The sequence below is a fragment of the Oryctolagus cuniculus genome, chromosome 2, assembly GCF_964237555.1.
Source record: "Oryctolagus cuniculus chromosome 2, mOryCun1.1, whole genome shotgun sequence".
Lineage (NCBI taxonomy): Eukaryota > Metazoa > Chordata > Mammalia > Lagomorpha > Leporidae > Oryctolagus > Oryctolagus cuniculus.
The window spans coordinates 11,255,204-11,278,672 of record NC_091433.1 but is presented as its reverse complement, the minus strand read 5'-3'; the positions used below and the strand labels follow the sequence as shown (position 1 = coordinate 11,278,672).

The following is a 23,469-nucleotide window of genomic DNA, read 5'->3' as shown; positions in this document are numbered from 1 at the left end:
TCTCTCTTTCTCTCTCTCTCTCCTTCCTTGCCTCCCTCCCTCCTTTCTTCTCTTACTCTCTCCCCCTCCCTATAACTCTTCCTCTCAAATAAATAAATCTTTAAAAAATTTTAGAAGATAAACTGGCATGGATTGTAAGTGCTTTTTCTTAGAATTTTTTTTTTTTAAGATTTATTTGAAAGGCAGAGTGACAGAGAGTAGAAGAGATGGAGAAGGAGAGAGCTTCCATGCACTGATCCACTCCCCAAATGGCTAAAACAGCCAGAGCTGGGCTAGGCTGAAGCCAGGAGACTGGAACTCCATCTGGATCTCCCGTGTGGGTGCAGGGGCCCAGGTACTTGGGCCATCTTCTGCTGTGTTCCCAGGCGCAGTAGCAGGGAGCTGGATCAGAAGCGGAGCAGCCAGGACTTAATCGGCACTCTGATATGGGAAGCAGGCATTGCAGGTGGTGACTTACCGCACTGCACCCCAACATCGACCCCTGTACACCTGATTTTAACTCACTGTGGGTAAATCGAAACCATGCGTCCTTTTCCCATTGCATGAGGACAACTTCCTACAGCATTTTTGTGTGAGGACAGCCTAAACTACACAGACTTCTGCCCCATGGAGCAAAACAATTGGCTACACTGAGGTCCTATGGATTAGTGTTGCTTAATTAACTTCTGTTTTTGAGGCCAGAAGCAGCAGTTGGCTCACCCAGGACTGGAAAAGGGAAGAGGGTATTCACAGCAACACTCACAGCTGATTCCAAGTATTTTCATGCCAATTAAATTTATTCTAGGAAACCCTATGAATAGGGAGTCTCATCGCAGGCATTCTGGGCTCCTCTGCTGAAGCAACAGTTGAAAGATATTTTTAAAACCTCCACAGAAGCTGAGAATAGAAAAACAGAGGGATGTCCTGGGGTGGGGGTAGGGGGCCCTCAGGGAAAATTTAGCTCGCTGAATTGCACTTGGTCCCCGAAGAAGCAAAACTTTACAGCAGTCCAAGCGCACTGAAGTCTCTCCCACCTCAACACTGCATCAGGAGCGCCTTTCTGAAGAGTGCAGTCTGCACAGGATGGAGCCTGTGGGGCGGGAACATCACCCTTCAGAGCATTTCTCGTAACTCCTCTACATGCCCCTGCAGAGCAAATTTGGAAAAGACAGGAAAAAAAGGGCACAGGCATTTAGCTCAGCATGTAGATGCTGGTTGAGAGGCCAGCATCTCACACTGGGACTCCTGGTTCCGTACCTGGCTCCGGCTTCCTGCTAACGCAGAGCCTTGGAGGCAGAAGCAATGGCTAAAGTCATCGGGTTCCACCTGGCTTGAGCTCTTGTTTCCTCTTTGGCCTGGCCAGGTCTTAGGCATCTGGACAGTGAACTGGAGGATGGAGCATCCTCTCTGTCTGTCTCCCTCTCTCCTCTCTTCCCTCTCACATAAATAAATAAAGCTTAAAACTAAGAGCAGGGGCAGGCATTTGGCACAGCCGTTAAGACTCCACAGCCCATATCAGAGTGTCTGGCTTCAAGTCCCAGCCCCACGTCCGATTCCAGTTTCCTGCGAATGCAGCACCCTAGGGGTGGGCAGCAGGTGAGAGGGCAAGCACTTGGGTCCTGCCATCCATGTGGGAGACCCAGGTGGGGTTCTGAGCACCTGGCTTCAGCCTGGCTCAGCCCTGACCGGTACAGGTGTTCGGGAAGGGAATCAGCGGATGGAAGATCTCTCTCTTCCTCTTTGTCTCTTTCTTTCCCTCTCTCAACCTTTCAAATAAACAACAAAAACCACCAAGATTAAATGGTTTTAATTAAACAAACATGAAGACTTAAGAAGAGAGGAGGGAAGAAACCTGCCCTAGTGCTCATGGAGACCGTCTTGGTTACCGCGCCAACGCACTCCTTCTCCCATCTAAGCTTGGTTTCCATAGCCCTTGTATTTGCTGTTATTTATTTGCTTCCTGTTTTGCTCTGAACAGTGCCACTGACCTTGCGGAGGGAGGTCACCAGCGGCCACAGGATCTGGTAGCAGAGGCTGAGCTGCCACTGACGCTGTCACGTAGGTGAGTCGTTTCTCACGGCTGGGCCAGAGAAGTACGCAGGTTGGCTTTGAGAGTCTGAAAAAGGGCAGCAGGTTCTCTGTCCACACAGGTGCCCACAGACCTGTTTGCTTCCAAGTTCATGGCCCAAGTCCCAACCTCTTATAAATCCTGGAGCCTCAGATGAACCAGCCCTAACCAGGTGGTTTTTTTAAAAGGCTCCCCGACAGTGTGCAGCTCTGCCTCGTCAGGGACGCTTGCCAGGGTCTCTGCTTACCATTCAGGTCCCTGGGATCACAAGGAGAATGTCCTTGCCCAGAGTGGGCCTCTGCACCACCGACAGCGCTGGCGCCCTCTCTGAGAGTCCTGAAGCTGCACTGGAGGGAGGGAGGCAGGCGGGCCTGGGCACGTGGCCCCAGGTGCACACAACCAGGACGACCCGGCCAGCACAGTGGATTTGTGTCAGGGTCACAGGAGCAGGATGCAGCAGTCAGGGTTCAGGGAAGCCTTTGTTTTCTCCGTCCCTACGACATGGTCTTCATTCATTGCATGCTCTGGCTTGCCTCTGACACCGCCTGGGTGTGATGGCCACGCCTGGGCCCTGACCACCCCCACGTGTGGGGAGCAAACCGGACTAGACTGTTACTGGAATTAAGACTTATTCTATGCATCTGCTCTCCCACAATATGGCGCTGGGAGAGAAGTAAACAGCTTCCGCACAGCTGCCTCCAGTTCAACTAATAAACTGTAGGACTTGCTCCTGATTGGAGGAGAGCGGCGTGCTCGGCGTGTGGGCAGCCGAGTTAGGATTGGCGGAGGAGGACTATAAAGGAGGAGAGAGACGGCATGCACCAGGAACATCTATGGGGAACATCTAAGGGAACCCGTGCAGCCCCCGAGAAAGCCGGCCTGCGGTGTGCCGCTCCCCTGCGGAAGTGGGGAATGTGGCCAGGGGGAACTGCCCTTCCACGGAGGTGGAAGGGATAGTAGCCAACCCGGGAAGAACCAGCAGCAAACCCGGGGAGGGCCGAGCAGACAGAAAGAACAGCGCAGGGTTCTGTGTCGTTCCTCCACGAAGACGGGGAGCGACACCACGGTGGTCAGACAATGACTTGATGCAAGAGGGGCCAACTTGCAAAGCCCCTCAGCTGGGCAAGGGGTGCCTGTGCACCTCTGCCTGCTCTCCAGGGACGCCGCACGGCTGACTCCCAGGCAAGCTCATTGGGTGCAGAGTAGGGTGCTGGAGGATCAAGTGACAGGGGCCACCTGGGGGCCCACGGGAGAACAGTGTCCTGGGAAGAACTTGTAATTGGGAGTCTGGAATAGTAAGAGCTGAAGAAGGTTCCACTCGCTGAGCGCTATATGCGGTGCTGCAAAAGCCTCGATTCTATTCTTCCAGCTTCTACAACAAAAGCACAAGGTGGGTGTTGTTCAGCTACTGATTCAACAGCCATTGCTGGCTTGCGGCTCTGCGCCAGACACAGTGGACACAGCTGCAAACAGACAGTCCTCACTGCCACCCACGGTCCAGGGCGGGAGCAGACAGGCAAGAAGGGGCCAAACCAGTGCATGGGTGTTAAGTGCTGCAAGGGGAAGTGGAGCCACCTGAAGAAGCCACGAGTGCTGGACGGGCAGGAGCAGCCTGGAGCTGGGGCTGTCTGGGCCTCCCAGGCAGCAGGGGTGACCTGCACAAGCGGCCCCAAGAGGAGGGTGCTCAGTGCTAGGGGACAGCAGGGAGGCCGGCGTGGCTGGTGTCTGGTTAGAAAGAGCGGAGGTGGGAGTTGAGGTTAGTGCAGGACCCTTGGTTTTCACATGAGGATTCTGAGGCTCACAGACGTGCCTCCGAAAGCTGACGGTGCCATGACTGTCCTGAATCCTTGGCTGGCCTCCCTGGGCCGTTAGGAAGAGCACACGTGCATGCCCACAGGATCCTGCAGGGGGCGCTGGTTCCTTACTGCGCCACGGCCCTCCGACTGCTCTCTCGGCTTACCTCGTTCTCATGCTTACCTGGCCTTTGCACATGTCCCCTGACGGCTGCAAGGTTCGCCTCCACTTTGTCACCTTGCTAAGGCCCACTCACACTTGGAGTCCTTTCTCAGGGAAGTCCACCCCATCCCCTGCAGACCTGGCCAACTAGGCTTGGTACATCTGCAGGTCCCCTCACACTGGACATCAAATCACCAAACACAGGTCACATCATCAGGTGAACTTAAGCCGGGTGCACGCACTCAAAAATCTGACAGCATAGGGCCAGCATTGCAGTGTGAGGCCAGCATCTCATATGGACACCAGTTCATGTCCCGGCTGCTCCACTTCCAATCCAGCTCACTGCTGATGGCCTGGGAAAGCAGCAGAGGATGGCCTACGTCCTTGGGCCCCTGCCACCTACACGTGAAACCCAGATGAAGCTCCTGGATCCTAGCCTTGACCTCAGCCTTGGCCTTTGCAGCCACTGGGGGAGTGGATTATCTTCCAGTGGATGGAAGATCTTTCTCTCTCTCCCTCTCTCTCTGTAACTCTTTCAAAGTAAATCTTTAAAAAACCAAATCTGACAGCACTGTAAACGTTCTGCAAGTGCTCCCCAGTTCCTCTGACCACAGCATCTCCTAGGCCCTGTGTAGTTTCTTAAGGATATTTACTTTGGCCACATCCCCGCCTGTAGAACCCCAGTTTCAAAAGACGGATTGTGCCCTTGTTGGTTTAGTCAAGAGTCCCAGGTGATTGTTACTACCAGGTGGGGTTTTTGTTTTCTTTTTAAATATTTATCTATTTGAAAGAACATTATAGAGAGAGACCTTCCATCTGCTGGTTCACTCCCCAACTGGCCAGCCACAATGGCCAGGGCTGGGCCAGGCCAAAGCCAGGAGCCTGAAACTCCATCCTGGACTCTCAGGGGCCCAAGCACTTGGGTCGTCTGCTGCTGCTTTCTCAGGCGTGTTAGCAGGGAGCTGGGTGGGAACTGGAGCAGCAAGGACACAAATCCAGGGCTCTATGAGAGATGCAGCATAGCATCACCAGCCCCACCAGAGGTCTCAGAAATAGGTCTTAGACTCCTTCCCACAGGGCACAGCCCAAAGACAGAGGCCAAAAAGGGGATAAAAACAAGATCGCAGGGCCTATTTTATAACAAGAAACTTGGCAACTGAAGCCTGATGTTTACGTGAATTATTCTGGGGGCCTGCTAGAAGCTTCCTGAATTTCCACTGAGAGTGAAATTTCCTGGACATCTCCAAATAGCACTGCCTGACAACAATTAGCCAAGTCTGAATTAAGGGCACCGGCAAAGACACAGATTGAGTTCCAGGCTCTGGCTTCCAGTTGGCCCAACTCTATCTGCTGTGGGCTTTTGGGGGAATGAACCAGGGGCTGGGAGCATTCTCTTTGTGTCTTTCTGTCTCTCTGCCTTTCAAAGAAAAAAAAATGAAATTTAAAAAATGTAGAAACATGATCAGAGGCACACACCTCAGGAGGCTCCAGTAAGGACACACAGTTATCTCCTTTGCACATTTCCAGGTCTTGGACAATTTCTTCTGACAGAGCAGAGGTCAGAATATGCACAGTTGCCTAGACCTCGCTGGCCTGGAGCTTTGCAGGCCTAGGGTGTAATATGTTAAGTGTTAATGAAATGACCCGTCAGCTTGTGGATTCAATAGTGCTACCCTCCTAATTTATGAAATTACTAGTTTTAAGAAGGATGGGGTGGGGGTGACAGAGAGTTTGACAGACAAATAGAAGGAGCAGAGATAACAGCTGCTCTTTACTGTCTAGTGTGGCAGGTGCATTGTAGATACGGTGTATGTCTTCTCATGGAATCTTTGTAAAACCTTTATGTTGTTGGCGAGCACACTGAAGTTCAGAGAGGGGAAGTACCTTGTTCAAAGCTGTACATTAAGATGCTTATCAACTGGTGGCTTGTTCAGTGATCTCCTCCATCAGGTAGGAAGGCCTGAAGACCAAGGGTCTCTTTAGTTTTCTTCTGCCATATATATCTCTTTGCTTGATCTGACCTGCAGAAGGTGTTCAATCAACGTTTGTTGAATGCATGGATGGGAGGATGCAAGAACAAGTGAGTGTCTGGAGCAGGGCTTGGACTCATCCTCACACCTATTTCAGCCCCTGCAGTCGATGTTTTCCCACCGCACACTGCCCATGCCTGCCACCAACCACACACACACACACACACACACACACACTGGTGTGAGTAACTGGTTACCAGAGCTGGAAGTTTTCATTATTCTGATCAAAATGAAGAGTGTTTTCTCATTGACTTCCCTATTCTGCCCCCTCCCCCAAATGAAGAGTGTTTTGATCAGCACAACATTTGTTGGGTCTCATTAGCAATCAGGCTGTAGTGTGGGCAACAGGTAGATTGGTTTGTTGGTTTGTTGGTTTTTTGAGATTTATTTATTTGAAAGGCAGAGCCAGAGAGAGGAGAGATCTTCCATCCACTGCTTCACTCCCCAGATGGCTGCAACAGTGAGATCTGGGCCAGGCTAAAGCCTACATGGATGGTGGGGACCCAAGTACTTGGGCCATCCTCTGCTATCTTCCCAGGTGCATGAGCAAGAAACTGGCTCAGAAGCAGAGCCCCTGGGACTCAAACTGGCACTCTGTCACAATAATGCTTTTTTCCCCTTAACGTCTCTCTACAACCTTTGGTAGAAACTGTATTTTCATAAGCAGGTGCTGGGTCAGAGGTCATGTCAGTAACGAGATCCTCACTGCTGCAGAGGTGCCGAGGGTGACTGACTGACTAACAGAAGCTTAGTAAGTGCTTTCTGATAGTGATGATAAGAAGTGCGAAGTAATGAAGTAATTATTGTTTAGAGGAAGATAATAAGAGTCATTATCCCTCCTGGGCTGAAACAGTGGTTAGCATAGTTCTGCTATTGCCTGTTGCATAAACTACATGTGAAGCTTTTATAGGTTATGATAAAAAAATGACAACCACACAATCAAAAATTACAGTTTCCCTTCCTGCCTCCTTCAGCAGCTTCAGAGTTGCATTTAGATGGGGGAGGAGGGAGCCCGGGCCTTCCTTGAGAACGTGACATGGAGGGTCTTTGCTTTTAGTTGCTCTCATTTCCGCCCACATAATTACTAAAGGCAAATTACAGTGTCCATTTAGAGTTGGTGCATTTTAAAAAGCGCATCAGAGGGGAAGGCCCAGATGAAAGCTGACTCTAGACGTGGAGGCATTGATTTGAAATGGTTGTCAGAAGACAGATTTTGGTGCAAAAACAAACAAAAGAAAGAGAGAAAGAATGAACCCCACACTGCCCTCATCAAAATGTGGCTTGGTTTTTTCCTTTTTTTTTTTTTTTTTTTTTTTTTTTTTTTTTTTTTTTTTACAGGCAGAGTGGACAGTGAGAGAGAGAGACAGAGAGAAAGGTCTTCCTTTGCCGTTGGTTCACCCTCCAATGGCCACCGCGGCCGGCGCACCGCACTGATCCGATGGCAGGAGCCAGGAGCCAGGTGCTTCTCCTGGTCTCCCATGGGGTGCAGGGCCCAAGCACCTGGGCCATCCTCCACTGCCCTCCCTGGCCACAGCAGAGAGCTTGCCTGGAAGAGGGGCAACCGGGACAGATTCCGGCGCCCCAACCGGGACTAGAACCTGGTGTGCCGGCGCCGCTAGGCGGAGGATTAGCCTAGTGAGCTGCGGGTTTTTTTCAACTTCTCAGCTACATGTTCAGAATCCAAGCTCTGAGTCCCTGTCTTTGCCTGGCCCCCTCGCCCCCAGCTGCCTTTGCTCCAGCTGGGTTGAAGCGTTTGTCCCCTGCTTTGAATCAGTGTGCAGTGGGTTTGACGGATGAGGTACCGACCGGACCTGAAGGTGCTCGAAGCACTGGAAGCATGTTTTCCTGGCCTTTGGTTATTAAACACCAACAATGCTCTTTTGGTCTTGGGGCCCAGAGGCAAGGGAGAGAAATGCAGGAGGGACAGCAAATTGACAGGAGGGCCTGGGTCTGTGGGATCTTACACTCCTTCCCCCCATCTTTCTCCTGCCTTCTCTCTCTCTGCTGGCTATTGTTTTATGCCAGTTTCGGTCTAAAGAGGGCAGAGCCCTGTGAGCTCAGAGGATGTGACGGAGGGGTCAGATGCTGCCACGCAAATGCACACAGATGCTTCTGGTTTCAGAGCATATTTATCCATGATGGAAATTGACAGGTGAAGCAGAATATTGTCCTCAAACTGATTTTGTTTCGTCTTCAGGACTCAGAGAAACGTCTGAAACCCTTCAGCAGAGACATCTTGTCAGGGAGAGGAGATTGTTGAATAATCAACATTTGTGTCCGGACACTAATCAATCCCAGTTAACGGTTCATTTCTAATGTGACTTGTGTGGAAACTTGGGGTTTCTTATTGCAGTCTCATTATAATTTTTCCTCTATTGTGATTATCATGGACTGTCTTACCTACTGTGATTACCCTAGCACTCCCCAATAGAGCTTTGTGCCATGACAGAAATGTCCCATATCAGCGATGCCCAAATCGGTGGTCACCATTTGGTCACTGAGGTGGTCATTGAGCACCTTGATGGGTCCGAGGAGGGGGGTGAGGCCCAGAGGGATCTCATGATGTAGGGGCCACCTTGGCCATTAGTAACAGAATCTGGACAAACCTCCCAACTTTCAGCCCAGTGCTCTTTCCAGAACGCCTCACTGCCCCATCTTCAGATGTCACTGGGGCAGGAAAAAGCAAGGAAGTGCTTTCCAGAAAGCAAGACCGAATTTGTGCGTCAAATCACTGTGAGTGTGTATGCAAATAAGTGATGGGACGGTGGGATTCTTAGGGTGCGGAGCAGATTGGACAGGACAGATTGTTGGGACTGGCCATTGTCTGCCTATCACAACAGGCCTAATACTGCGTCTCACACTTATTATTTAGTCACTCGCCTATTGAACACCTACAATGGCTCCCGGGCTTTGTTTTGGAGCAGGATATGGAAGTGGATAACAATAGTTGAAGCAGGCAGCACCCAGCAGGAGGGCAAAGGGCCAGCTGTTTCCACCCAGGGCAGCCGTGGTCAGAGAGGGCTTCACCCTTCCTGGTGCACTGGTGATCATGGTCCTGGAGGCCAGTACTGGGTTCTCATTCAGGGCTCTGCTTACTAGCAGTGTGACCTCAGAGTACATTCAGGTTATACGCAATTTGTTGTAGCTTTATCATTATGATGAGATAGCAATAGTAGGGTCTCAAGCCTGCTGGTGGTGCGCAGGTTACATAAAGGAATTCATTTAAAGCTCTTGGCACAGTGCCTCATAGTGCTTCCAGCAGGAATGAGTGAGCCCCCAAGTCACTCCTGTCTTCATTTGGCAAAGCAAGAAAACCGAGCCTCAGAAAACCACAGTGAAGAAGAGGGGCAGGACGAGAATCTGAGGCTGCTCAGAGCAGGGTGCTCGTGGAGGGAGAAGTCACCTTGCCAGGCAGCCCCCGCCCGAGGCAGGTGAGCCCAGGTCCTGAAGAAACCCAGGCAGAGGCCCCGAGTGGTGGGGGAATCCCAGGCACACCTGACCTTGCCACGTCCTAGTGCAATTTCCAGACGTTTTTGTCCCAGAAAGATGCAAGTTCAAGATCACCCGAACCTTCCCAAAGAATGCTTTGTTTCTCCACTGCCTGATTTATGCTCGGGGTCAGGGAGAGAGCTGTTGAGTTAATGTTCCTGTCTATCACTCACTTGTGGGTCTGTGCACAGCCCCTTCCATTCTTCCACCCACCCACCCACCCATCCATTTCACAAACATTAATTAAGCACCTGCTGTGTGCTGGACTCCATCCTGAAGGTGCTTTTCTTATCTTTGTCTGATTTTCCCCCTACCAGAAAGAAGAGTTATCCTTTGTTCCAGGACCCCTGCAGGTACCCAAATCTGGGGCATTCCGATCCCTTCTATACCAGTAAAATGTTATAGTGTAACCCACAACACCCTGCTGCTCTATACGAGAAATCATCTGTAGGCTGCTGACACCTAACACCATGTAGGTGCTCTGCAAACTGTGCTTACCTCGCGTCGTTTAGGGAGTAACGGCAAGAAAAGAAGTCCATACATGTTCTGTACCAGCTCATCGCCTCCCCTCCTGATATTTTCTGTCCCAAGTTGGGGACATGTGGGTGCCTCCGTGGGGGTGAGGAGCCCATCGGTGAAGGAGCTAGGAGAAGAGTGATCACTTTCGGCAAAGTTTCCGCCGTCTCCTAGCCGGTGTGAAGGCAGTGGGCATGTGGTTCAGGGGTGCGATGCGTCGCTCCGCAGGGGCTGTCTGTACTATTTATGGGAGCCAGGACTGCTGTATGCAGGTTCTTAAACCTTCAGCTGCTAGCCTTGTGTTTGGTATACACGAAGGAGCCCAGTGATGTGTTTGTTTTGGTTTTAAAAAAAGAAGTGCATTGGAGGAGGAAACAGAAGTGTCTAAAGTGGCCGGGAGGAGTCAGCCGAGGCACGTTCGAAGACTTGAGCTTTCGGGAGGGCAGCTGCCTTGCAGGTCCTGCAAACAGGCGTGCGCGCTGCGAGGGCGTGCGGGGGTCAGCTGGGCTCCCGCCGCCGAGATGCAGTTCAGGTCCCGGTGAGCGCCCTGGTCCAATCAGAGCGCGGGCAGAGCCCCAGGCTTAGCGAGCTGTACGTTACAGAGCCAGAGCCTGACCCGTACCTGGCCTCGCGCTCAGCTCTCCTGACGCGGGTGAGTACGATTAAAGAATCATTCCCACCCCGGCGGTGGCTCTAGCCCCAAGTCCCGGCCGGAGGATCGGAGAGGCTGCAACAGGTCCCGGCGGGCACCCCTGAGCCTCTCTGGCCCGCCTCCCGCCGCGCCCCGAGGTGAGGTCGGCGAGGTGCCGTGGGGCGGGCCCTCGGGAAGCCGACCGGGTGGTCCCCGAAGCCAGATCATAAATAATTCATGAGCCGGGATCCGGTGAGCAGAGCTGCAAGGGGAAGGGGCGGTGGCCGCGGGGAGAGGGGCAGGAGTGGGAGCCGTGCGCACGGTGAGTAGCTGCGTCCTTGCTTCGGAGCGCGGGACGCGGCTGTGGACTGGCCCGGGGCTGAGCTCATCTCTCCCAGAACTGGGGTCAGGGGACGCGGAGTGGAGGGGTCCTCTCTGCACCCTCTCCCCGGCCCCGCAAGGCGGTGCGAGCCCAGATTGCGGCCTGCGAGCTGGCGCAGCCGCGGGCTGAGAGCGATGGTCGCGGTGCCCGGCCGGCGGCAGATCCCGCGCCTTTCTGGGAGATCCCGGCGGAGAGTGCAAACTTTTCCAGCTGCGTGGTGGCCCGCGCCGCCGCGCGTGTCTCTCGGGCTTGCTTTCCCTCCGCTGGAGGGAAGTTGGCAGCTGTGGCTCCTGCGATCCCGGGGTTCCAGCAGACGCCGGGAGCGCCCTTGGGTCCCCGAGGCCCGGGGTTGCTCTGGGCGGGCGGGGTGGGGGAGGCTTCCCAGGGTTTGGGAACTCTCCGGGCAAGCACTAAAAGCTGCCAGCTTTCAGCTTTGCCCAGTGTCTACGCGGTGCCATGGAGCGGAACAGGAGGCGGCTCTTGGCGGGTGCAGAGGGCAGCCGTCTCCCCGTGTGTCGGTGAGCGAGCCCGCACCCCTGGCCTTACGCCTCCACCCCCAGGCCCTTCTGGGTGCACAGCCCGGGGACTTTGGGCTGTCGCGGGGTGGATATCTGGGCTGCTCCGCGCGCACTCAGCCAGTACATGCAGACCTGGACAACAAAGGGGAGCTCGGACAGCCCGAGAGCTCACGCTGTGGGAGAGCCCGTGGGGGCCCAGTCTCCCGGGGAGCGCGTCCTGCCAGGGGCAGAGGGTCGGATCCGAGCCGAGAGCGTCGTCTGGGTCTCCTTCCCTCGGACGGGGTGGCGGCGCCCCCATCCCTGCCCGGGAACTGGAGCCGACGCGCCTGGAGCTGCCAAGTCGCTCAACAACTCCGCCCCCCGGCTACAGCGCTTCCCGCGCCCGCCCCGCCGCCCATTCTTTTGTGTCCCACAGCTCTGGAGACGGTCCTGGCCCGGGGCGGCGAGGGCAGGCGGGGCCCGGAGCGAAGGCTGGGGGAAGCCGGCGCCCCGCGCTGCCAGCAGCTACAGGTTGCTCCCGGAGCCCGCGGCGGCCACCGGCCTTTGTGCGGCCGGGATCGCCTGGTTCCCGTGGGCGCCGGCTGGCCTTTGCTGAAATAACCAAGGGCGAGACTGGGGTCCTTGAATGTCCGCCACCCCCACTCCCACTCCCACACTCGCTCAAACAACGGCTGCAGCATTAGAGGAGGAACCACGTGAATTTGGGGGGAGGGTTAGGGGGGCGTCAAAGATTCGAATATCGTCAACTTCATCGGATTCAACCTGTGTGATGTTACTTAGGTGACTTTTCTCAGTCGTGTGTGGGTTTCCTCTTTCAGCACCCAGGGAGGTGTCGTTGTACTGAGGTTGAGCCCGGGGCCAGGATGGAGCTGAGCTTAGACTGCGGATGGGACTGGGGCTGTGGCGGTGCCCACGGGCTACGCTGCATCCCAGCTGTGTGCCAGGTGCTTAAGGGAGCTGCAACCCACCCATCCCGCGGAAACCCCCATTCCACAGAGCAATAGAGGAAGGGCTGCAGACTCTTAGCAAGGTCACCACCACAGAGTTGATAGGTGGGACCAGAGCTTGGCAGCTGTCTGTTTAAACAGCAGTGCCCTTTAGTTTTTTTTTTTTTTTTTAAACGTGTCCCATAATTTAATTTTATGAGCTTCCTTATGATTTCTCTGCTGGGCTGTTGCTTTGTGTTCTAGTGCTGTGCAGTAAACCGGTGCATCAAAGGACAGATTGAGAAAAAAAAAAAAACACACACAAGAGTTTAAACCCAAGTAGTGAGTGGTTGGTGCTGTTTAAAACATGAAGGCAATAGGTTTTCCCAGCAACCAAGGGCTACCTCTGGGGTTTGCTTCCGGATCAGGATGCTTTGTTACCTACAGTAGATGCTGACTTTGTGGGACTGGGGCAGAAGAAGGACTTGGAATCTGGGGACGGGGTGGCTCAGGGAGGTGGCAGGAAGGCTGGCTAGCCAGGCTCAGGAACCCAGGACACGGGACAGGACTCTTGATGGGTGTATGGCTATGGATGTCAGCAAGGGACTCTGGAGGTGGCTGCTGACCCTGCCTCCATCATTGTTAGGATGAGTAAGAAACCTTGGCCACAGCAGTGCGCTCCAGGTCCAGGCCCAGGAGAAAGCATCTGATTGGTGGAGCTGGGCTCAGCCCCAGGACACATGTGGGCCCCTCAGCTGGCCTCACAATGACAGGCAGGGCTGCCTCCCACAGGACTCACAAAGGTGGGCTCAGAGGGTGGGCAGCACCCACATTCCCCTCAAAGCACCGGCAGGTGAGAAACAGCTCCCCCGGATCCTGTTAGGGAAGAAACATCTCAAAAGTTCCATCTCAAGGAAAGAAGAAATGAAGTGGCTCGGTTACCTTATTATTTGCTTTTAAACCGGTGTCTGCGGAAATGTGGCTCTTTGGACTCCAGGCTCAGAAGCATGTGAGGTATTTGTTTAAAACTGACCTTCTCAGGCCCTCCTCCCCCTTGGAATTCCGCGCCTTGGGAGTGGAAACCACAGTCGGCTGCCCTTTGCCCAGGAGATTGGCCTTATTGATCGTCTAGCACCTACCTATGAGGACAGCCCCTGGGGGGAGCAACTGCCAAAGATGGGAAGGTAGACCAGTTAGCTGTTCTGCCACAGCTGGCTCTAGTGTGGAGCGTCTTGCTGCCTGTACTGGAGGACAAAGACACGAGCAATCTCCTAGGGAGCGTAGAACTCACCCATCCGGAAGCTTCCTATCAACAAATGCTTGACGTGGAAACATCAGTGGACATTGATAGCAATCTATGGAAATAGATTAAAATAACTGTTCCGTGCCAGTCCTGCCCCGCTCCCCACTGCACCACTTCATTTCAGCATGTGTGTGTATTTTTTTTTAATTGAGTGCCTGTTGTGTGCCAGGCCCTGGAGATAAAGATGTAAGTCAGGTGGAATATATCAGTTCACAGGGATGGAGATGGGAAGATGTGCGAGGGGAGCTTTCTGGTTTCACCTGGGTCCTGCGCCCAGGAAGCCTGACTCACCCTTGGAAAGCAGCATAGACAGGTCAAATAGACACTCCGGGGACAGTGCTCATTTTGTACCATTGCTGTCTTATTTTTATGTTTTATTTATTTTTTTATTTGAAAGTCAGAGTTACACAGAGAGAGGAGAAGCAGAGAGAGAGAGAGAGAGAGAGAGAGGTCTTCCATCCACTGGTTCACTCCCCAGATGGCCACAGCAGCCAGAGCTGCACTGATCCGAAGCCAGGAGCCAGGAGCTTCTTCCAGGTCTCCTAAGGGAGTGCAGGGGCCCAAGGACTTGGGCCATCCTCCACTGCTATCCCAGGCCACAGCAGAGAGCCAGATCAGAAGTGGAGCAGCTGGGCCTTGAACCGGTGCCCATATGGGATGCAGCATTAACCCACTGCACCACAGCGCCGGCCCCATCCATTGCTGTCTTAATAATCAGTCACCAGGAAACTGTCAAAAATGCAGATGAATGGACCATGAGTCGGTCCAACAGCTCTGTGTTTTAAGTGAGCACCTATTTTGTGCTGACTCGATGCTGCTGCGGCCAGCTTTCCTAGGTTTCAGGCTGAAAGTTCCGTGGGCTGCTCTGGTGGTGGTGGGGCTCAGCAGGGAAGTCCCCACCCCATCTCTTTGGGCACCGCCAATGAACGCCTCCTCTTGGACTTGACTTTAAACAGCTCTCTGCAGTGTGGCATAGTGAGTGAGGCGTCAGTATCTTCTTAGCTATTCTGGAATTTGGAGCAAGATGCAAAGAAATACGACGTGCACTCGCTTTACTGTCTGACAACCACCTGTGGTGGTGAACAGTAAGGTCTCGCCGCTTTGGAGAGCTCCCTCCCTCTGCTTTTTCTGTTGAGACAGTTTGAAAGCCTGTTTATTCTTAGCTCTCCCTGAGCCAGCTCTCTTTCTCTCTCTCGCCCTCTCTCTCCCTCCCTCTCTCTCTCTCTCCCTCCCTCTCTCTCTCTCTGCTTGGCGGCATTACCAGGAAGCGAGCCTTTCTCAGCAGTTGAGCCTTTAATCCTTCCAGGTGCTGCGCTTGAGGTTTAACTCCCTGTCTGTCCTTCAGCAAAACACAAGATGAGCTGTGGGTGGGGGGTGGGAGAGGTGTGTGCCTGTGTGTGTGTGTAGGGGGCGGGGCTCAAAGGGAGGTGTTTGGGAGCAGTCACCGGGACTGTGGTGTAGATTGTGGGTGTGACGGAGGGTCGGAACCAAAGCGTGGGGTGAACCAGCCTGCCACGGGAAGCCACGTAGGGATCTGAGCAGCCGTGACGTGGTGAAGGGAGAATTTGGATCATTCTACTGGGCATTCTGTGCAGCAGCGACTGTAGTGGGGTGAGACTTAGAAGATGAGGCCGTAGCTAAGGGGATGAGCTATGAGTTAGTATCTTCATTCACATAGCTCACAAAATTCTACCTCTTGTCTCGAGATTTCTCTGACTTGGAATGTAGGTGGTGCATCCTCTGACCCCTCATACGGTGTGCCATTTCTTGTTAAAGATTTATTGATTTCTTTGAAAGTCAGAGTTACACAGAAGGAGAGGCAGAGAGAGAGAGGGGGAGAGAGAGAAAGAGAGAGGGAGAGAGAGAGAGAGGTCTTCCATCTGCTGGTTCACTCCCTAGATGGCCGCAACTGTCAGAGCTGCACCCATCAGAAGTCAGGAGCCAGAGCTTCTTCCAGGTCTCCTGTGTGGGTGCAGGGGCCCAAGGACTTGGACCATCTTCTACTGCTTTCCAGGCTGTAGCAGAGAGCAGGATCAGAAGTGGAGCAGCTGGGACTCGAACCGGCGCCCATATGGATGCCGGTACTGCAGGCAGCGGCTTTACCGGCTACACCACAGTGCTGGCTCTGGTGTGCCATTTCTTGATCCTATCTCCCCTTCTCATAGCGTGTGTTTGGGGGGCACCCTGCACTTACCTTGAAAGCTAGTAAGTATAGCATGCATCTGTCCCAGAAACCCAGAACAGAGCAAGAGTGAGAGAGGGGGAGAGAGAGAGAGAGAGAGAGAGAGAGAGAGAGAGAGACTGTGCATCCTGGATCCTACCTGAAGCCTCTGTGCCAAGTCCCCCAGCTTTGGAAAATGACACATGGAAGCCAGGTGGCTCCTGACAACCCCAACAGTGTGCCCCTCCCTGTGTTAGGTCCTAGGGACAGAAAGACGAGTAGGGCGGGGCCCTTCTCCAACCCTTTGCGCCCCTTGCCCTCCCGACACTGCGGTGGTGGCTGTTCTGAGGATTCCTGTTTCCCAGGGGGTTGGCGGGGGAGTAAGCACAGAGGCTGTTGCTGGGGACCTGTGCAGCTCTGAAAGGAGCCTGCCAGCAGGGCTCCGTGGGGACAGTGTCCTGGTGTCACGTGAGAGCTTGGGCTCCGGAAGGCAGACTGCTGGGTGTGCGTTCCGGCCTCACCATCACCTGCCTGTGGCATCAGGCAAGCCACCCAAACCCTCTCGGTGCCAGTTTCTGCATGTGTAAAATGGGTTTGTGCCGTGAACAAGGTCCTACTATGCAGCACGCAGAATGGTCTCTAGAGTCTAGTTCGGTGCTCAGTCCATGGCTGTCTCCAAGACCAGACCTCCTCGAGGCTGCATGGTGTTTCTGCCTCTGGCCCTCTAGGCTCTCTGGGTCCCACTTTCCTGCCTGCCCCTCCCCTCGGGCTCTGCAGCGTATGCAGCTTCACCCACCTGGATTAGGCTGCGGGACTTGCTCAGGAGCTTTGCGGGGTGAGGGGCGGGGGCGGGGGCGGGGCAGGGGAAGGTTGCAGGGGTGGGTGACATTGCTGCCTTCTCTCTCTCTGCCAAGGATGGTGCCTTGAGTGAATGACCGCTTTGGAGAGAGATCTTCCGTGTCCCTCGCTGTGACCCAGCCCAGCCAGAAAACGGAGGAAGACTCGGCAGACCCCGTGCCCCCCAGGCCTCTTCTGCACAGCAAGACACCTGTCTGCTCCGTGGCTTCCAGGAGCCTGGAGGCGAGAGGCACCCAGTCCTGACTCATGTGTGGGGGGCCTCGCTAGCCATGGCACACCTACTCGGCTTCCTGCTGCTGCTGCTGGGGCTCTGTGGGGATCTGGTTTCAGGAGGGCAGCCCTCAGCCCCACGCCCTCTGGAGGCTTTGAACTACACATTGCCTACAGCGAAATACAGGATCCAGCAAGCCTACGAAGTGGGGCCCATCAGCGCTCTCTTCCGGATGGTGCACGTCTTCCTGTACGTGGTCCAGCCGCATGCCTTCCCTGAAGGTAAGTGCCCAGCTCAGGGACACACGGGACAGGTCCTTAAACGCACAGGTTTCCAACGACAAAACAACTCACCGTGTATTCAGCATTTTGAAGTATGAGGTTCAAAGAGATTGATCTGAGCAGGCATAGGAACAGAAGTTAAGAACACTTGAACCAGGTGTGGTAGGTTGACGGGCAGGTGACGGTCAGAGATGGAATCAAGCTGCGTTGTTACAGTTTTCCAATTCTTTACCTTTTTCTTGTTTTGGGTTAGAGCAGTGATGTTTTCTAAAACAGATACCAAAGGTAACAATTAGGGTAAAAATGTAAACTCTCCATCATCAAGTGAGAAGTTAACACCTTGGCCTTGTTAGCACTTAACAGTTTAGCTCTGCCCTGCCCACCACAGAATACCATTTTGTCACTCCCAGCGCAGGCCCGTCCTCACCTGCTCCCCTGATTAACCCTTTGCTTCAGTTCTAAGAGTTTCGGTGGGAGGAAAGCAGGGAGGGGTTGCTCACTGTCACATGGTACTGTTCCTTTGCCACTTCGGCCTTCTTGCCATTGGTTACCCACACTCATGCTGGAGTCAGGGGCGAGCGGTTTGCGTTGCATGGACAGGATTGCCGGAAGTGGCTGCAGCTAGGTTTGGCAGGCTACATTTCTGATGATTTAATGTTAGGTCTATATCAGGTTTGTTCTTTAAGCGACAAGGCTTGACTACTATCACAGAGTATAAAATTTGTAGTCGTCCTTATCATTTTCCTTAGCTATCAGCTACTGTTTGTGTGTGTGTGTGTCTGTGAGAGAGACAATGAACAAGAATGCATTTCATGAATCTTACCATTTGTTTACATTTTATTGAATTTTTGCATTTATTTGTCTTAGGTTAAGCAGTTAAAGCAGGTAAAAGTGTAGTTGTCAGATTTTGGTTGTTGTTGGTTTGGATTTCGGTTCCATGAAATCAATCACTCTGAGCCCTTATTATTGTTGAAGACCATCCTGGACTTGGGCTGTTCACTGTTCATGTCACTGCTTAAAAGACTCAATCTGGAAATCCCAAAGATGGATGTGGAAAATAAACCGAGTTTGTTTAATGTTGAATACAAATTTACTGTTCTGAATAGATGTCTGTTTGTTTGTAGACTTATGTAAGTGTTATTGGACAAGCAAATACCTATCTAGTGCTTCTACTCTTTACTTCATATGTAAATGAGTGTATATGTGTGTGGACACAAATATGTATGTATATGGCATAGAATTCAGTTGGTCAACATGAACTTACCATGTTTTCTTCCAAAAGGTTGGGAAACTCCCCATGTCTCATTTTAAGACATCATTTAATTAATTAATCCCATAATCTCTTTCCATATGTTCTTCTAGTTTGCTCCCTCTCTGTTTCCCTAAGAAGGCTTCCTCATACTTATTTTGCAAGGGAAAACTGTACTGTAGAAGTCCTCATTGAAATAGTCAAAGTAGAAGATATCCTTGAACTTTACCCAAGACTTCTGATGCGTACTGAGGTTTTGGACACCAACATTATTAGTCTAAGAGGAGGTGTAAGGAGAATTTAAATCCTGATGTAACCTGAGGGTGTTAGTCGAGTTCACACCTGACCTTCATCAATACTTATTTCCTTGGAGAAAGAAATTCCTAAAGGTTTTAGTGATAGGCCAGAGTGGACCAGTATTGCCCCTTTGAGCATGGGGGAGGGGGGGTTCTTTTTTTGTGAGTTTGCTTAAATAACATAATATTGAATGTAACAGGTGATACCTTGGAGTGTTAGCTGTTTTCTTCTGCCATCCCATTTTTAAATAGTCTCAGTTCGTTTCCAGATTTCTTAGCCACGTCTGGGTGCTTTGCAATTTAAATGACACATAGGAGACAATCGGGATTTTTCTCTGTGGGGCCAGTGCTTTTCACTGATGTCTGCATAACTGAAGATGCAGAACCAGACAAAAAGCCCAAAAGAAAAAAACCAAAAATACAAAGAAACTAGAAACACACACACACACACACACACTCACACACACACACGTAAGGGGGTGGGTGGGAAGAGAGGTGCGTGTTTCTTGTTTATTAGTTTGACTAGCTTAGTCCATGAACCGGAACAAAGCTTGAAGACCAGTTGTCTGTGAAGTCTTGATAGAGGATACCTCCCGAGCATCATTCCTTCATGAAGGAGTTGCAGCTGCAGCGCTGGGCCAGCAGTGGAAGAGGAAGGGGCGGCTCTGGCGCCTGGCTGGCAGCAGTGGTTCACTCGTGTGTCCTGTGACTAGCCGAGATTGTTTACCAGATTTTGCATTTGAAGTTATAAAAGAAGCCCCTGGCGGGGAAGGGCATCCAGCACAGCGGTAGGACAGTGCGTGTGCCCTCTCAGGGTGCCTGGGTTTGGGTCCTGGCTCCACTCCCAGCTTCCTGCTAATGGGCTCCCTGGGAGGCAACACTGATGGCTCAAGTAGCTGGGTCCCTGCCACCCACTTGGAAGGCCTGGATTGACTTCCTGGCTCCCAGTTTTGGTTTTGCCCAGCCCTGACTGTGGCAGGCATTTGGGGAGTGAATCAGCAGATGGGTGGTCTTTCTCTCTCTCTCCCTTTGAAAGAATTACAATAGATAATAGGAAAAAAAGAACCACAAAAGAGTTCATGGTGTCTCCTGAGCTAGAAAGGGCTTGTGGGCTGGAACTTGAGTGGAAGAGACTAGTGTTCCTCAGACCAGGAGCCGGGGTACCCAGGTGGCAGGGCACAATGTGTGCTACACCCTGCCGTGGGCATTTCCCAAATCTCCTGGCCTGAGGCTGCAGAAGCAAAGCTGTGCGCTGGGTTTAAGCTCACGAACGAGAGGGTGTTGGTGGCAGGATGACCCCCAGGAGAGTCAAGGAAGGGCCTTCAGGGGGAGGGACACGGCCGGGAGGACAGTGGCTCCCGCCTGGGGGGCCTCGGTGCCTCCGTGTTGCTGTGATGGAATGTTATAGACCGAGTGCCACAGACAGCATTTATTTCTCACAGTTCTGGAGGCCAGAAGTCCAGATCAAGGTGCTGGTGTCTGGGGAGGGCCAGATCGTGGCTGCTCCTCCACCAGGTGTGCCCACACGGCCTTTTATTGTTGGTGCGTGCTTGTGGAGAGCGTGAGCAACCCAGGGCAGACGCTCCCTCTTTTCCTCGAATTCCATCAGGTCCCAATCTCATCATCGCGAGGGTAGGACCCTTGTCTGAGCCTCATTACTTCCCAAAGGCGCCACCTCAAACGCTGGCACGCTGGGGATTAGGGTTTCAACCTATGGGGGCTGATACTCAGTGGACAGCAATGGGCATGGTGGGTGTTGGTGGAACAAGTTGGCCAAGGTCAAGGAGAGCAAGGGCTGGAGGACCTTGACTGCCATGCCAAGGAGTTTTGCAGAGGCAAGAAAGGAGTGGCAGAGGTTCCGTTCACGGGACAAGCGTCTATTAAAGATGACCACTTCCTGAGGTGCACCTTGATGGCTGCTGTGAGCGAGGGTGGATGTGGAATTGGACTTTGGGCAAAGGACCCAACAAGAGCTGGTGGGCTAGATCGGGGGGGGTTGAGAGGAGCTTCTGCAATGGCCCAGGTGGAGGTGATAATGAACTTAGAATGTAGCAAAACGTAATGGGGACGATTTTATGTCCAAAGAACTTGACATATCGGAGCTTGTGCATGTGACCTGCTGGGTGAGCTTGGTCACGTTGTTTAACTTTCAGACCCTCTTCTGTATTAGCGCGAATCATAATCATAATTATAACCCGCTTTATAAAAGCTCTCATTTGTGTGAAGTGAGAGTACGCAAAGCCTGGGTTTAAATCCAAGGTACACACTTGTGAGCGACAGTGTCTTAAGATGAGTTACTTCTCCTGTACTCCAAAGCTCCCGCGTATGCGATATGTTTGCCTTTTGTTTTACCGTGGTGCTTTTAAAATGATTCATGGTTTTGTATGGAAAAAATGGCGATTTTGCCACATTGCAGAAGGTTATTGGCTATTGGTGGTGAGAAGTGCCTTTTTCAATTTAATGTGGCTGCGATGAATCTGGCAAAGTTATGACCCAGATTGGAGCCATGCTAATGGAGCAAGCAAAGGAAAAAAAATGCTCCTGCTTTGAGTTTTGTAGAGATTCTCTGATTCTCCTCTGTTTTGGCATATTTTTAAAATTAGATTTTAGGATGGTTGACCTATTTCTGAAAGCATTTCAGACTAATCTGATTTGCTCCTGGGATCTGGTTTGGGTAAGAGGTAGAAGCAGGAGCGGGGTGGGGTTAGGCTTGGTTTCTGTGGAATTTGAGATGCCCTAAGGATGTTGGAGCGAGTAGAAGGGCTCGCTCGCTCCTCTCTTGCAGCTAAGAGGTCCATTAGCCAAGGTAATCAAAACAAGGGGTCTCTCACCGGGACTCCAGGTTGTCTCATGGTATGCTCAGGTTTATGCTAGCTCTCTGGAGAGTTGACTGGCAGTTCTTTCCTTTCCAGTCTCAATTCCTGAGTTACCAGGGGGGCAGATGTGGGCCTCCATCTACCTGGGCTAATCGCCAGCCTTGGATCCCTTGACCTAAAATGGCTGTGGTGGCATGGTGTGGGTACTGTCACTGTGGCATTTGGTGCTCAGAGAGGGGTCCAGGAAAGGGGTGATTTGACCAGATGGACAGACCAATAGGCCCATCTATACCAATGTCCAGGTAGAACTGGGCTCCAAAACCTGCATGTTTCTGGCAACTACATGTACTTTTTTTTGAATTCCTTTTTTTTCTTTTTTTAAATTTTTTATTTAGCAAATATAAATTTCCAAAGTACAGTTTATGGATTACAATGGCTCCCCCCCCATAATTTCCCTCCCACTCGCACCCCTCTCATCTCCCGCTCCCTCTCCTATTCCATTCACATCGAGATTCATTTTCAATTATCTTTATATACAGAAGATCGATTTAGTACATATTAAGTAAAGATTTCATCAGTTTGCACCCACACAGAAACACAGAGTGTAAAATACTGTTTCAGTACTAGCTATAGCATTACTTCACATTGGACAACACATTAAGGACAGATCCCACATGAGAAGTAAGTACACAGTGACTCCTGTTGTTGACTTAACAATTTGACACTCTTGTTTATGGTGTCAGTAATCACCCTAGGCTGTAGTCATGAGTTGCCAAGGCTATGGAAGCCTTTTGAGTTCGCCGACTTCGATCTTATTCTGACAGGGTCATAGTCAAAGTGGAAGTTCTCTCCTCCCTTCAGAGAAAGGTACCTCCTTCTTTGATGGCCCCATTCTTTCTACTGGGATCTCACTTGCAGAGATCTTTCATTTAGTTTTTTTTTTTTTTTTTTTTTTTTTTTGCCAGAGTGTCTTGGCTTTCCATGCCTGAAATACTCTCATGGGCTCTTCAGCCAGATCCGAATACCTTAAGGGCTGATTCTGAGGCCAGAGTGCTGTTTAGGACATCTGCCATTCTATGAGTCTGCTGTCTATCCCGCTTCCCATGATGGATCGTTCTCTCCCTTTTTGATTCTGTCAGTTAGTATTAGCAGACACTATTCTTGTTTATGTGATCCCTTTGACTCTTAGACCTATCAGTGTGATCAATTGTGAACTGAAATTGATCATTTGTACTAGTGAGATGGCATTGGTACATGCCACCTTGATGGGATTGTATTGGAATCCCCTGGCACGTTTCTAACTCCACCATTTGGGGCAAGTCCAATTGAGCATGTCCCAAATTGTACATCTCCTCCCTCTCTTATTCCCACTCTTATATTTAACAGGGATCACTTTTCAGTTAAAATTTAAACACCTAAGAATAATTGTGTGTTAATTACAGAGTTCAACCAATAGTACTAGAACAAAACAAAAAGAATACTAAAATGGATAAAGTATTACATTGTACATCAACAGTCAGGACAAGGGCTGATCAAGTCACTGTTTCTCAACAAAAAAGCTGTCTGCATCTTAATGTTTATTGCAGCTCAATTCACAATAGCTAAGACCTGGGACCAACCCAAATGCTCATCAACAGTAGACTGGATAAAGAAATTATGGGACACGTACTCTATAGAATACTATACAGCAGTCAAAAACAATGAAATCCGGTCATTTGCAAGAAGATGGAGGAATCTGGAAAACATCATGCTGAGTGAATTAAGCTAGTCCCAAAGGGACAAATATCTTATGTTCTCCC

The 23,469-nt window shown here is 51.6% G+C and overlaps 1 protein-coding gene across 4 annotated transcripts in view; it reads left to right on the top strand.

The window, feature by feature from the left end:
- Positions 1–10,449: 10,449 nt before the first annotated feature.
- PROM1 (prominin 1) overlaps positions 10,450–23,469 on the top strand; it is a 109,503-nt gene continuing 96,483 nt past the window's right edge. For 2 of the 4 annotated variants that reach the window (XM_070069588.1, XM_070069589.1), the window contains exons 1-2: positions 10,949–10,991; positions 16,874–17,309. In XM_070069588.1, the coding sequence (XP_069925689.1) occupies positions 17,087–17,309 (223 nt within the window). In that variant the 5' untranslated portion in view covers positions 10,949–10,991; positions 16,874–17,086. Of the gene's footprint in view, positions 10,691–10,944; positions 10,992–16,873; positions 17,310–23,469 lie in introns of those variants that run through there. The other 2 variants (XM_070069591.1, XM_070069590.1) reach the window with 2 other exon arrangements.